Source organism: Eulemur rufifrons, chromosome 1, assembly GCF_041146395.1.
Source record: "Eulemur rufifrons isolate Redbay chromosome 1, OSU_ERuf_1, whole genome shotgun sequence".
Classification (NCBI taxonomy): Eukaryota; Metazoa; Chordata; class Mammalia; order Primates; family Lemuridae; genus Eulemur; species Eulemur rufifrons.
The window spans coordinates 101345448-101361136 of NC_090983.1; the positions used below are offsets into that span (position 1 = coordinate 101345448).

At 38.2% G+C, this 15689-nt stretch overlaps 1 protein-coding gene across 3 annotated transcripts in view; it reads left to right on the forward strand.

Annotated features, from left to right (window-relative positions):
• Positions 1–15689, forward strand: part of UGGT1 (UDP-glucose glycoprotein glucosyltransferase 1) — a 101019-nt gene that overhangs the window by 77896 nt on the left and 7434 nt on the right. For all 3 annotated transcript variants that reach the window (XM_069464894.1, XM_069464912.1, XM_069464922.1), the window contains exons 33-38: positions 662–750; positions 1326–1430; positions 2677–2761; positions 3839–4021; positions 5292–5452; positions 6553–6667. In XM_069464894.1, coding sequence (XP_069320995.1) covers positions 662–750; positions 1326–1430; positions 2677–2761; positions 3839–4021; positions 5292–5452; positions 6553–6667 — 738 coding nt within the window. The remainder of the gene's footprint in view (positions 1–661; positions 751–1325; positions 1431–2676; positions 2762–3838; positions 4022–5291; positions 5453–6552; positions 6668–15689) is intronic.

Consider the following 15689-nt stretch of genomic DNA (forward strand, 5'->3'; position numbering starts at 1 on the left):
TTATTGATGATTCTATTCTCAGAATATTGGGGAATGCCAATGAAAATTTCAACAACAATAAAATGGTACTTTAATTTCTTCTCACTTCTACTTAGTGTTCTCAGAATTTTGAAGTTCTAAGTGCCTTAACTTAATATAAAATATATTATGAAATGAATGATCATCACATGTAGTGAAATGTAAAGTAGGCCATGGATGGTTGAGCAGAAAAATGGTCACTGTGCTACCGAGAAGACTCAGCCTGCCTGTGCTAGAGAATCCTGAAAAAAGCTTGTGACGTGAAATGCCTCCCTCCTGACAGCTGGGGCCCTGGCAGGCGGCGCCCTCCCCTAGCACTGCCTGTCTGCGAACATGCTGCTGGTTCCACTCAGACTGTATTTCCTACACAGTTGAGTTTGAGGTTCTTTGCCCATTTTGCAAGCTGAAAATGGCTACTGTCTAATAAAGAGATTGATGTCTTCTCACTTAAGTTTCTGGGGGGAGCATCCCGAAGAAAATACTTCTGTTGACTACTTTGAGACTCTAGGTGCGGTTGTACCTGCTTGTGGAAGAAGTGATTGATAATTCCCTGTTGTTGACTGTACTCACAGTGTACATCCAGTGAAAATTGTGCCTATTAGACTGCCAAGAGGAATAAGATGTTTATCATATATGATTGCAGGTTCAGAAGAAGGCAGACATGGTGAATGAAGACTTGCTGAGTGATGGAACAAATGAGAATGAGTCTGGATTTTGGGACTCTTTCAAATGGTAAATTGGCATCATGAAAAAAGTGCTTTTAAGAAAAAACTGAGCTACAAGCTCCATGCATCCCTCCCTCCTTTTTGACTCTTGTAATTCTGTCTGAGCCTTTTTTTACATTTTGCTTTGTGCAGCCACATCTTGCACTCTCGTATTTGGAGTAGACGGGTGTTTTCCACATGATTAACTAAAGGAGGGTAATATCTCCTCCTGGTGACATTACTTCTGTTCCATACTTGAGTCTCATTGGGTTGTGTGCTATTTGGAGGGTTGACTGGTAATTGCTCAGTTTACTCCCCTTTGTAGAAATTACATTCTGTGGCACAGCCCATGTTCAGTCTGTTCCTAAAGCAGCACAGCGTCTTGGAGTGAGCATTTGCCTTGGTACCCTGTGGGGTGGCTCTGCCGGCGTTGTGCTCTGTCCCAGGGTGCGAGGGTTGCTTTGGGACTGCTCTGGCTCATCCCACCCTCTAGCGAAGGAATGGGAGTGGGAAAGAAAGCACCGTCTCTTTCCTCTCTCCTTAAAGGCCTGTGCATCTGTGCCAACATTTCAAGTGACCTTGTTTTTACCTTTATTTTTATAGGGGCTTTACAGGAGGACAGAAGACTGAGGAAGTAAAACAAGATAAAGATGACATAATTAATATTTTCTCCGTTGCATCTGGTCATCTCTATGAAAGATTTCTTCGGTTAGTGTTGTTGATTATTTTGGTATATGTGGATGCATTTGTCACAGTATTCTTATTTAGGGAGAAAAAGTTTTGTTGGATTCTGCCCATTATACTTCTGGGTATTTGAAGCACTCCTGAGGACTGTGAATAGCTTGCCGTAAGTAATTGTATTTGTGGTGTTCTGGTCAGCTCCATGAAGCTGAGCTATGTAGTAAATTCCTCCGTGTGGATATTATTAATACAAGGCTATAGACCATTCATACCACTGCATGCAGTATAGACAGCGGCATTTACTTGACTACCAAGTGCTGCCTAAACCAGAAATTTGGAGGTTGACACAGAACATGGAGGGGAACAGAATCACTCAACACTTCACTGCCGTCTAAAGATTCACGGGGTCTTAGAGCCAGGGGAGACCTCAGTTCTCACGTATGAACACACCAGAGTGTGAAGGGACTTGCCAGAGGTCGCACAGCTAGAGCCAAGGGGGACCGCAGGCTCGGGCCAGCTGATGTGGTGGCCGAGGGAAGGCACTCAGGAGCCCCCGTCACAGCAGTCACAGCATCGGGAAGGCTCGGCTGTGGAGGTGCACCTCTGCCTGGGGGTGACTTTCCTAATAGCCAGGGCTCTTTTCACTTTCCATTTTTTACCCCAGATCTAGTATAGAAAATAATCAAAATGGCATTTTACTCATATTTAGCCCTCCTGTTTTCAGAAATAATATCTGTGCTAAAATAATGATGATAGTAACAGCTGAATTTAACTGAATTCCTTGACTCAAAATTTGTTTTTGTTTGTTTTCAAAGTAGGGAATCCTGAGCCCGTAACCCCGCACCCACCTGCCCCCGCCTGCTCTCGCCCCCTGCAGCCCACGCAGGCTGCAGCAGGCGTGCGCTCGCCTTGCGCTTCCCTCCGCACCGCGCTGCTGGCACTTGGCAGGGGTTACAGCCTCCCGTTTTCATCTGAACTGTAATAAATATATCCGTTCATGAAGCAGTTTATTTAAAGGTGTAACAGAATTAAAACATTTGCCTCTGTCAATGAAGTATATTGGTAAGAAATGCCCCTTCTTTCCCAATGATAACTTTATGAGTAGGGATAAGTACAATGTCCCATCACTAAGTCTTTCTCTCTGCCTAATTGAGCCATCAGTTAGCTCTGCTGTGAAGAACATTTAGCTGTCTTGTGATTGACACTACTTAATGCTGTTGCAGTTAAAAACATCGGAAAATTATTATTCCTATTATTTGCTTGTGTTTGGCAGCATAATGATGCTATCAGTGCTGAAGAATACCAAGACTCCTGTGAAATTCTGGTTCTTGAAGAATTATTTGTCCCCCACATTTAAGGTTTGTTTTACAAGGAACAGGAAAACATTCTTATTAAGGAGATACTTACAGTATTTTTTTTTTTTTTACTACTTTTGTTTTATCTGTATACTTTCAAAAATTTTCCATTTATTAGGATCCCCTAATTTAGTTGCATATTTCTATGTTGATTTTATTCTCCCTGCTTGGTCTGTTTGAGAGGAACAGTTGTTATAAAACAAAACACAAAATTATGACTGTTTGAAGCTTGGATAATATAGCAGAAGAGTCTCTATTTTTTTTAGAAGCAATATTTTGATGAAATAACAATTCCTTCCTCTGAAGCATGCGTGTCTTACTTTGAGAAAGCAAGCGCAGTATTGGTTTACATTGAAGAGAATGATTAATTTTTTTTTTTTTTTAGAATGATTAATTTTATCATGAACCACTACCAGATGATATATAGAAATAATGCTTCATCTGTGCAAAACAGACAACACACTTGGAAAGTTTTCTGCTTTGTTTGTATCAGCCACTCTTTGTCATCTAAATTGATTTATTTGCATCTTTTTTTTCCTGTGGAATTTACTAAACGCATTTAATATATTCAGCAACATCTCTCCTAGATAGTTAATTCAATTCTGGTCTCCTGGAGGTACTTGTATTTAGAATTTGAAAGACTTATTCATTAATGGCAATAAATTTGTCCCGGGTTTTGATTTTCCTACATTATTTCCTGGATTAGACCTAGTCTTGAGAAAGACTTATAATCAAGTTCAGTAAATGTTTTACTGAAATTAAGTTTAGACAAACGGACTTAAAGTTCATGTGTCTTAAACACAAACACACTCACACAGGTACAAATCTAGAAGCCTTAACTTAAAAATTTCTGTCATTTCATCTGGTGACCAGAAGTCAAAAAGCAATGGGGATTTGACAAAAGTTTATATGTATTCCTTTATGTAGTCACAAATGAGTTGGGGCCAATTCTTTGTTAGACTACTGTTTTGGTAAATGTGTTTTATTTGTGCCACATCCATGGTGGTTATCTTACATTGGTAATGCAGTTTTCTTAATCAGAGGAAATGATTGTTTGTTGTTCCCTGTGTCTAAAAATAGGAGTTTATACCTTACATGGCAAATGAATACAATTTCCAGTATGAGCTTGTTCAGTACAAATGGCCCCGGTGGCTTCATCAGCAAACTGAAAAACAGCGCATCATCTGGGGTTACAAGATCCTCTTCCTGGATGTACTTTTTCCACTAGTTGTTGACAAATTCTTATTTGTGGATGCTGATCAGGTAAACTCTTAAAGGCCAGATTGTTTTGTTTTGTTTTGTTTTAGACAGACTCTTGCTCTGTTGCCCCAGCTAGGGTGCAGTGGTGTCAGCCTAGCTCACTGCAACCTCCAACTCCTGGGCTCAAGCAATCCTCCTGCCTCAGCCTCTCCAGTAGCTGGGACTACAGGCATGCACCATTATGCCCAGCTAGTTTTTTCTATTTTGGGTAGAGATGGGGTCTCGCTCTTGCTCAGGCTAAAGATCAGATTTTAATAGTTTGTATTAAAGGCAACAGACTTCTTTTTCCTTTGTAAATGATATTTTTCAAGTTATGGAAAAGTACACACTTATTTTACACTTAGAAAATATGTAAAAGTATCACTCAGATGTGATTACTTTTTAAATTTACATTTGATATATACTTGTGGTAACATCATGTATGCAGTTTTTATCTTACTTAATTCGTTTAACATAAAAGTTAAAAATTAAGCTTTAACAGTGCTTGCCATCATCTGCAGTGATCTGCCCAAAAGCTGGGTGTTACTGGCACTGGTGATAGACGAAGCTCAAGTGGATGCTTGGCCTCAGTAATAGGGAACAGTGCAGGTTCTCTTCCAGCTGTCAGGATTTGACTTAATTAAAGGGAACACATTGTGATTTTAGAGTATACAAACTCAAACAGCATGAATGCACTTCTGCCTACAGCCTTCCGCCTCACCCTGAGCCGGCTGAAACCCGAGTCAGTTACCTGAGCGCAAGTGATGTAATGTGTGCATACGTCATTTGGACAAAGGTTTACCCACCTCTCTGGAATTCCCCTCAGCTGGCTTAGCCTGAAATCTGCTCTCCTGATTCTAACATAGCCACAGTTAATCCTTGTGGAGCACTTAGACAGGCGAGGCATTGTTCCACACCTATCTGTGTGCTAACTGATGTAAGCTTCCCCACAGCCTCGTGGGATAGGTGCTGTCATTATCTCCACTTTACAGATGACGGAGCTAAGGTACAGAGACGCTAAGCAATTTAGATGTGTTCTATTTCTACTCCCTTTGAATACTTGGAATACCGTGTGCCACGCACTAGGCTCAGGGGCTCACATGTTAGTGAGGGAAACCAGCTGGTAAGTGGAGGAATACAGGCTCACGCTGTGTCTCCTGCCAGCTCCTGTGCTGCTGACCACCAAGCTGCCCTCCAGGCTGCCTTCAGTGAGGCACTCTGTGTCCTAGGGACACTGCATTAGAGCTGTCTGCATGGTTGCTTAACAAATGGCTTTTGCTATTCTTTTCTCCAGATTGTACGAACGGATCTGAAAGAGTTAAGAGATTTCAATTTGGATGGTGCCCCTTATGGCTATACTCCTTTCTGTGACAGCCGAAGAGAAATGGATGGCTACAGGTTCTGGAAGTCGGGGTACTGGGCCAGCCATTTAGCTGGGCGAAAGTATCATATCAGGTACTGAGAAGGGAGTGCTGCTCACGCTGTTGTATGGTTTTCCTTTCTTAAAAATTAGTTTAAAGAAGGCTAATTAAATCAACCGAAATTAAATTAGGTTAGAATTGTGAGTGGGTAATACCTTAATATGGTTTAAAAATAAATATTATAAAAAATAAACAATAAATAATCTTCCTAATCCTGTCTCTCTCCTACCCAGTTCCCACGCCCACAATAGATAACCTCCCCTGTTTATTGTCTGTACTTCCAGAATTTCTTACAGTTATAAATGTATACTCTTTTTTACACAAAATATATTACATATTTACACCATTTTATAAGCTGCTTTTTTAACTTAATGTCTTACTTATAGAACTTATTATATCAATATATAGGGAAGGACCTTACTCCTTTTTACAGCTGCATATTATTCCAGTGTATGAATGTTATCTACAGTCTTTTCCTATGACATATGTTACAATGAATAATTATCAAATACCTTATTTTTACATATTTCAGGTGTGTTTGCAGGGTAAATTCCTAAAAGTAGACCTCTTAGGTCAAACAGTATATGCATCGATTGCATTTCTAATGAACGCTCCTTTATCGTCTCTGGAGAGGTGTGATTTGGAAGATTTGGAGGGTCGGGGAGCTGTAGAGAGCAGCACGTACAAAGATAAATGTTTGGGCCTGGTGGTTTCAGTTTCATACTGTACGTTCCTTATCCAAGAGAGCTGTAACGCTGGGGGTTTCCCCCCTCTAACATTTAAGGCATCAGGATATCCTCGACTGATGGTTATTTATCAGTTACTGTAGCTTTTTATTACTGACTCTGCTGCTGCTAGAAATCTTTTGTCAGAGACTATTTCCTTTGGAAGGCAGTTGAATAAGGAACAGTGACAAAAGTGAGCTACTGGTGGCAGAATAGGGATTTTGCATTGTCTTTCTTAGATATCGTTGAAGTAGCACATACTGACCATTAACTCTCCTGTAGGGCTACAGCTCACCTTTTCAGAGAGAAGCCAAAATGTTTGTCTAGTGACTTATTCCATTATTCATTGGGTTTAGTTTTTTTGTCATAATCCATGGTTGGTTGTAACAAACGGGTCTTCTCTATTCAGTGCACTGTATGTCGTGGATCTGAAGAAGTTTAGGAAAATAGCTGCTGGTGACAGACTCAGGGGACAGTACCAAGGTCTGAGTCAGGATCCTAACAGCCTTTCAAATCTTGATCAAGTAAGTGTCCGTTTTTTATGGTTAAGACTTTCTGTGACAGAAATACAATCTTCTGTCAGAAAGTGAAGTGTTATTTGTGTCTCTCTTCTCTCCTCTCTCAGAACAGTGTCTTGTTTCTTCACGGAAAGGGGGGTGTGTGTGAGAGACATTTTATCTGATCTCACAAGAAGGCATATCAGTAGTGAAAAATATTGTACAGTTGATGTTGGTTGGGGAGAGAAATGGAAGAGGATGCTACTTCTCTGAATAATGACCTATCTTTTTATTTTGTACTCAAGCTAATCTGATGAGTTTGTTTCTCTACCTCCTAGAGTCAATTTGTTTTTCTGCTGTGGGAACTAAATAGCTCAGGATTCACAATATGGAATATAGTGTCACAGTTTCCCTTTATTCTATGTCAGAAACCATGGTGTATTTCAGGAAGGTGCGCTGAATCACTGTTTATTAATGTGCTAAAGCATTTTTCAGAGGTGAGGTTATAGTTTGTTTTAGATACATGGTTTCATGTACTTTAGGCATTTTGTTTTGCTTAAGTCTACCTTAAAGTTTTTGTCAACTTTTACTGTGATATACAGTGTCCATGAATAAAAGTACATAGAACGAATATACATAAATACATATTCATATACATCAATGACGTATCACAAAGCAACTACCCCTATATCAAAATCCTGTTCTAGAAGTAGAGCATGACCACCATCCCAGAAACCACCCTTCATCCTTAAGAAAAGTATCTAGCTTCCTGACTGTTACGGTAATCACTGCATTTGCTTTTCTTCATAGATTTATTATGTAAGCATGTATTCTTAAACACCGTAGGTTAGTTTGCCTATTTTTTTCTTCTCTATCTCAGTGGAACCATAAAAGATGTACTCTTTTCAGTGTAACTTCTTTTGCTCAGCATTATGTTGTGTGATTCATCTATGTTGTTATGTGTAGTGGTACATTTTATTTATCCACTCTACATTTGGGTTATTTTCAGTTTTTGACTTCTGTGGATAATGCTACTGTGAACATTCTGGCATATATATACATATTTCAATTGTGTATACGTCTACACAGGTGGAACCATTGGGGCATCAGATATATGTATCTTTACCTTTATTAGATAATTTCAAGCAGTTTTCAAAGTAGTTCTAATTTATACTACCATCAGCAGTGTTAAGAGTTCTGTTGCTCCATGTTTTGACTAATAATTATTGTCACTCTGTTAATTTGGTAAGTGTGAGCTGGCATTCCAATGTGGCTTTTAATTAAAGAGTTTAAACCATTTACATTTAATATAATGATTAATGAGATAGATAGGGAACAAAAAGAGTTCCAAACGAAAAACACACTGATACTGTCTTTTATGTTTATCTATGTACTTTCACTGTGGGCATTGAGTTACTGTCTAATGTCCTTTCATTTCAGCCTAAGGGACCCCCTTTAGTATTTCTGGCACAGTGGCTATACTAACTACAAACTCTTAGAGAATGTATAAATTTCTCTTTCATTTTTGGTGCATAGTTTTACTGGATGTAGAATCTTGCTTGACAGATTTTTTTTCTTTCAGCACCTTGAATATCTTGTCCCATAGCCTTCTGGCCTCCATGGTTTCTGAGGAGAGATTAGCTGTTAATCTTATTGAGGATCCCTTGTATATGACAAGTTGCCTCTCATGCTGGTTTCAAGATTCTCTCTTTCTCTTTTGACAGTTTGAATATGGTATGTTTAGGTGTGTGTCTCTTTGAATTTACTCTACTTGGAGTTCGTTGAGTTTCTTGGATGTGTGTAGATTAATATTTTTATTAAATTTGGGAAGTTTTTATTATTTCTTATATTCTTTCTGCCCCTGTCTCTCTGTTCCCCTTTCCTCTGTCCTTCCCTCTTCTTGGGACTCCCATTATTCATATGCTGATATACTTGATGGAGTCCCACAGGTCTCTGAGGCTCTGCTTATTTTTCTTTATTCTTTTTACTTTCTGCTCCTCAGGCTGGATAATCTCAATTGACCTGTCTTAAAGCTTGCTGATTCTTTTTCCTGCCTCCTCAAATCGGTGGTTGAACCCCTCTAGTGAATTTTTTATTTCAGTTATTGTATTTTTCAACTCCAAATTTTCTGTTTGGTTCCTTTTTATAATTTCTCTCTTTATTAATATCACTCTCCACTATAGTTTTATTTTGCATTTTTGTAATTAATAACAAGGTTGAGTACCGTTTTGTATGTTTATGGCTATTTAAATATTCTCTTCTATGAAGTGCTTGTTTATTTGGATTGTTTGATTTTTCCTTCTTAATTTATAGACATTCTGTATATATACTGGTAGTGCATCCTTTGTTACTTGTATGTGTTGCAAAATTTCCCACTTTGACTCTGTTAATAGTATCTTTTGTGGTCCATTTGGGCAGTATTCTCCTTTATGGTTAATGCTTTTTGAGCCTACTGAAGTCATAAAGATGCTCTTTTATTATGAGTGGTATTACTTTGCCTTTCACATTCAGATCTATATTCCATTAGGAATTTGTTTTATGTATGGTGTGAGATAGAGTTCAACTTTCGTTTTTGTATGTGCATAGTTATTTCAGCATGATTTTTTTTTTTAAACAAAACATACTGCTCTGCAGTGCCATAGTTGTCAGAAATGAAGTACTTGTATATGCATGGATCTGTTTCTAGGCCTTCTGTTTTGTTCCATTGGTCTACTTGTCTATCTTCATGCCCATACTACGATATCTAAATTACTGTAGCTTTATAATAAATCTTGATTCCCAGTAAATCAAGCCCTCTTCAAGAGTGTCTTAGTGTATTCTTTGTCTTTTGTTTTCTCACATATATTTTAGAATTAGCTTATCAAGTTCAGGAGGGAAAAAACACTTGCTTGGATTTTATATTTCAGTCATGTTTAATTTCTTTTGATAATATAGTTTTCTTCGTAGAGACCTGATACATCTTTGTTATTTTTAAAACTTGTTTCTATTGCTTGTATGTAAAATTGCAGTTGATTTTTGTTCACCGTAGTCAACCACCTTGCTTATAAACTCATAATTCTAATAATTTGTTTATACTTCTAGATTTTCTGTATACATAGTCATATCTAAAACAATGATTTGGCAAAACAACAGAGGGTAAAAAAATCATGACAGGTTTACTTTTCTCTTTACAATCTTACACTTTAAAAAACTTACTTTTCTTGCTTTCTGTATCTGCTAGGACTTCCATATTGTTGAATAGAAATGTTGATAGTGGACATCATTGACTCACAGGGAGTTTCAGCCTTTTGCCAATAAGTATGATGTTTGCTGCAGACTTTGGAGATACTTGTCATTTGGATTAAGAAAGTTATTTTTATTCTTTTTAAAAAATCTATTGTGTTAAATTTTTTTTCTTTTTTCTTTTTTTTAAGAGAGAAGGTCTCTCTCTGCTGCCTAGGCTGAGTGCAGTGAAGTCATAGCTCACTGCAGCATCGGCTCCCGGGCCCAGGTGATCCTCCTGCATAACTAGGACTACAGGCACATGCCACCACACCCAGCTAATTTTTTTTATTTCTTGTAGAAACGGGGTTTCACTGTGTTACCCAAGCTGGTCTTTAACTTCTGGCCTCAAGTGATCTGCCCACCTTGGCCTCCCAAAGTGCTGGAATCACATGCATGAGCCACCATGTCTGGCCTATGTTGAATTTTATATCTTTTGGATAGCTGCTTAGATGATAGAATTTTTCTCTTTTATTCTAAATGGTGAATTATATACCTAAATATAAGTTGTTAATTATATACATTCCAACCTGGTTATGATTTATTATCGTTTTTATGTGTTCTGGATTCTTTTTGTAGTATTTGTTTAAGATTTTTTCATTTATGTTTTTGTCTGACATGACTTGTAATATCCCTATCAGGTTGATATCAAGGGCATGTCAACTTCATAAAATAAGTTGGGTTGTGTTCTTTTTCAGTTACCTGTAACTGGTGTAAGATTGGCATTATTTCTTAAATGTTTGGTAAAATTCACTGGTGGATTCTAGAGTTTTCTTTGTGTTTAAATTATGAGTCCAATTTCCTTAATAGTTATAGGACTGTGGACTTTTTTTTTTACTTGTTTTATCAGTATTTTTGTTAAGTTGTATCTAACTTTTCTAACATATTGTCATTAAGTTGTTTGTAGTATCCTTTCATTATCTTTTTTTACTGAGATATAATTTACATACAGAAATATGCTGAGATCTTAAGTGTATTGTTTAATTGGTTTTGAAAAATGTACATTAACAGCCAGAATGTTTCCATCATACCAATTATCTTTTTAAAGGTAGGATCTGTACTGATATCGTCTTTTTTTAAAATATTAATATATTCCTGACATTGCTTATTTGTGCTTTCTCTTTTTTTCCTTGATCAGCTCAGCAGGAATTAATCAGTTTTATTAGTTCTTTTAAAGATGCAACTTTTAACGTTTTTGGTCTTCTATGTGTATTTCTTTTTTATTTCACTAATTTCTTTTTTTCTTTTTTTTGAGACAGAGTCTCACTCTCTTGCTCAGGCTAGAGTGCCGTGGCGTCAGCCTAGCTCACAGCAACCTCAAACTCCTGGGCTCAAGCGACCCTACTGCCTCAGCCTCCCGAGTAGCTGGGACTACAGGCATGCGCCACCATACCCGGCTAATTTTTTCTATGTACTTTTAGTTGTCCAGTTAATTTCTTTATATTTTTAGTAGAGACGGGGGTCTCACTCTTGCTCAGGCTGGTCTCGAACTCCTGAGCTCAAACGATCTGCCTGCCTTGGCCTCCCAGAGTGCTAGGATTACAGGCGTGAGCCACCTCGCCCGGTCTATTTCACTAATTTCTGTTCTTTATTATAATACTTCTTTTCTTCTGGTTTCTTTAACTTTTTGGGTTTTTTTCCCAATTTCTTGAGATAGATGTTCAGTTAATGATTTTTTTTAATCTTTTCTAACATATGGGTGTGAATTTTCAGATTCTGTTTTAGTAGGACTTTAGCTATATTCCACGTTTGTATGTAGCATTTTTCTTATCATTTAATTCAACATATTTCTACTTTCCCTTATAATTTCTTCTTCTTTTTTTTGGTTTTGTTTTGTTTGTTTTTTGAGACAAGGTCTTGCTCTGTTGCCTAGGCTAGAGTGCAGTGGCACAATGATAGCTCACTGTAACCTCCAACTCCTGGGCTCAAGTGATCCTCCTGCCTTAGCTTCCCAAATAGCTGGGACTACAGGTGTGCGCCACCACACCCAGCTAATTTTTAAATTTTTTGTAGAGACAAGGTCTGGCCATGTTACCCAGGCTGGTCTCAAACTCCTGGCTTCAGGTGATCCTCCCATCTTGGTCTCCCAAAGTGCTGGGATTACAGACGTGAGCCACCATGCCTGGCCGTAATTTCTTCTTTGACTGACTTATGAGTTATTTAGAAGTGATTCCAAATACATGATGATTTTGAAGTTATATTTTTCTTATAGCTTAGTTGCTCTGTGGTCAGAGGACTTACTCTTTTCTCACAGTGTGATTTCAGACATTTGAAGTTTATTGAGATTTACTTTCTGACCCAGATATGATCAGTTTGGTAAATGTTTCATCTATTTTTATATTCAGCCAATATTAAGTATATCATTTTTCTCTGTATATCCATTAGTTGAAGTTTAACAACATGCTATTGTGTGTGTTTTGTCTTTTCTTTTGTTTTCTATTAGTTACTGAGAGGGTTATGTTAAAAATGTTTTTCTGGCCGGGCGTGGTGGCTCACGCCTGTAATCCCAGCACTTTTGGAGGCTGAGGCAGGAGGATTCCTTCACGCCAGGAGTTCAAGACCAGCCTGAGCAACAGAGAGAGACCCTATCTCTACTTTAAAAAAAAAAAAAAAAAAGCCAGGTATTAATTTATTTTTTGAAGACTTAATCTTTCTTCTGTATTGTGAAATTTATTTCATCTTTAGTTCTGTCAAATTTTGCCATATTTTGAGACTATATCATTAATGCCTACAAATTTGAGAGTCAGTTTATTTTTCATCTAGTGTGACAATCACTTCATTTGAGCATTTAGTCCATTTTATAGCTGATGTGATCACAAGTTTGTTTTTTTTACAGTGCTTCTACTTATTCTACTTGTTCTATTAATGTTCCTTTATTCTTGTTTGACAGTTTTTTTCACATTGAGAATTTTTAATAATTCCATTTTTCCTCTATTAGCTTTAACTCATGTAGTTTTTTACAATGCTTTTAATGATTATCCTAGAGATGACAATGTATATTTCTGACTTTGTGAAGTCTAATGATAATTGGTACATTTTACCTACCTAGCAGATAATGCAAGAACATCAGAACAGTGCTTCTCAAATTTTAGCGTATATACAGGAATCACCTGGGGAGCTTATTAAAGCATGAATTCCTGGGCCCCACACCAATTCTGATTCAGTAGGTATGTTCGGCCTAAGAACCTGCATTAGCAAGCTCCCTGCTGCACGTCTGCAGACCACATTAACCCGTCAGAACTGCTTACCTCCATTTATCCTCATCCCAGCCTAGACACCTTGTTGACATGTATTTTAGGTCTGTTTATATTTTAAACCCTAGAAGATACTATTCTTGTTTAGTACAGTCCATATCTGTTTAGATTTAGATTTACTCATATGTTTACCGTTTGGTTGCTTTGAATTCTTCCCTGCATTTCCAAACTTCCATATAGGATCATTTTCCTTCTGCCTGAAGAATATCCCTTAATTTTCCTTAGTGTAAGGTCAACTAATAACAGATTTTTTTTTTTTTTCAGTTTTTCTTGTCTGAAAGTGTCTTTATTTTGGGCCTATTATTTTTTATTGTATTAAAGTATGTATAATATAAACTTTACTGTCTAATATTTTGGATATTTGTCCCCTCCAAATCTCATGTTGAAATTTGATCATGAAGGTTAGAAGTGGGGCTTAGTGGGAGATGTTTGATTCATGGGGGCAGATCCATGCGGCATGTGCCTCAGTGCCGTCCTCGTGGTAGTGAGTGAGTTCTCACTGTTAGTTCCTATGAGAGCTGATTGTTAAAAGAGCTTGGCACCTCCCTTCCCTCTCTCTTGCTTCCTTCCTCTCTCCATGTGATTCCTGCTCCCCTTCACCTTCCACCATGAGTGGAAGCTTCCTGAGGTCCTCACCAGAAGCAGATGCTGGCACTGTGCTTTTTGTGTAGTCTGCAGAACCATGAGCCAAATAAACCTCTTTTCTTTATAAATTGCCCGGCCTCAGGTATTCCTTTGTTGCAACAGAGATGGACTAAGACACTGTCTCAGCCGTTTTTAGATGTATGGTTCAGTGGCATTAGGCACATTAACAATGTTGCATAACCACCAGAGCATCATCCACCTCCAGAACTTTCTTCTTCCCCAACTGAAATTTTTTACCCATGAAATAATAACTCCCCCTTTTTTCCACCTCCTAGCCCCTGGGACCCTCTATTCTACTTTCTGTGTCTATGAATTTGCCTATCTAGGTACCTCATATAAATGGGGACACACGATATTTGTCTTTTTGTGTCTGGCTTAATTCACTTAGCATTATGTCCTCAAAGTTAATGTGTGTTGTATCATATGTTATAATTTCCTTACAGTTAATACTGAATAGGGCCGAGTGCAGTGGCTCACACCTGTAATCCTAGCACTCTGGGAGGCTGAGGCAGGTGGATCTTTTGAGCTCAGGAGTTCGAGACCAGCCTGAGCAAGAGTGAGACCCCATCTCTACTAAAAAAAATGGAAAGAAATTAGCTGGACAACTGAAAATATATATAGAAAAAATTAGCTGGGCATGGTGGTACATGCCTGTAGTCCCAGCTACTCGGGAGGCTGAGGCAGGAGGATCGCTTGAGCCCAGGAGTGTGAGGTTGCTGTGAGTGAGGCTGACGCCACGGCACTCTAGCCTGGGCAACAGAGTGAGTCTCTGTCTCAAAACAAACAAAGAAACAAACAAACAAAAAAAAACATAAAAAACTGAATAGTATTCCATTGCATGTATATACCATGTTTTGTTTATCCATACATCTGTTTTTTTTTTGAGACAGAGTCTCGCTCTGTTGCCCGGGCTAGAGTTCCGTGGCGTCAGCCTTACTCACAGCAACCTCAGACTCCTGGGCTCAAGCGATCCTTCTGCCTCAGCTTCCCGAGTAGCTGGGACTATAGGCATGCATCACCATGCCCGGCTAATTTTTTCTATATATATTTTTAGTTGTCCAGATAATTTCTTTCCATTTTTTTTTAGTAGAGATGGGGTCTCGCTCTTGCTCAGGCTGGTCTTGAACTCCTGAGCTCAAACGATCCACCCGCCTCAGCCTCCCAGAGTGCTAGGATTACAGGTGTGAGCCACCGTGCCCAGCCTGAACTCTATATTTCTTAAATGTTCTTTTCTGAATTTTCTTACTTTAGTTTTTCTGCGCTTTGTTCCGGTTATTTCATGTCTGTTTTGTTAAGTTTTCCATTTGTTCTTTATTTTGGTTGTAATATTTTGGTTTTGTGTTTCTACTTGGCATTTTTTATTTGTCTCCAGTTCTTTGCTGAAATTCTCATTTTTGTAAATCTTACATATAGTATGTTTACTCTAAAGTCTATGTGTGATACCTGGTATCTCTAATTTATGGAGCTACTGTGGATCTGATTCTGTGGTGTTATTTCTGTTATCTTTTTGTTCATGTTGTCTTTCACATATCTGTTTATTTTTTGTAGTATATCAGACATTGTTTTTGCCGCATTATGTTTGGAGATAATTTGAGATCAAGAATAATGGTATCATCTAACAGAATTTATGGTTCTCTTTGTCAGGAACTTAGGGGCATTGGCTATCCAGGATTATTTTAATTCAGTTTTAAGATTTTGATGATTTGAAGTCGAACTGCATTCTTTGTTGGGCGTATTTCTGGCTCACTCTAAATCGTAAGGTGTGTTCCTTTGGTCCTCCGATCCAAAGCAAGGAGGTTTCACTAGAACTCCCTCAGCCACCACAGGTCTTATATACAAATCTTTGTTACTGCACACCTGAGTGGCTGCTGGAAGCCTTAGAAAACCTC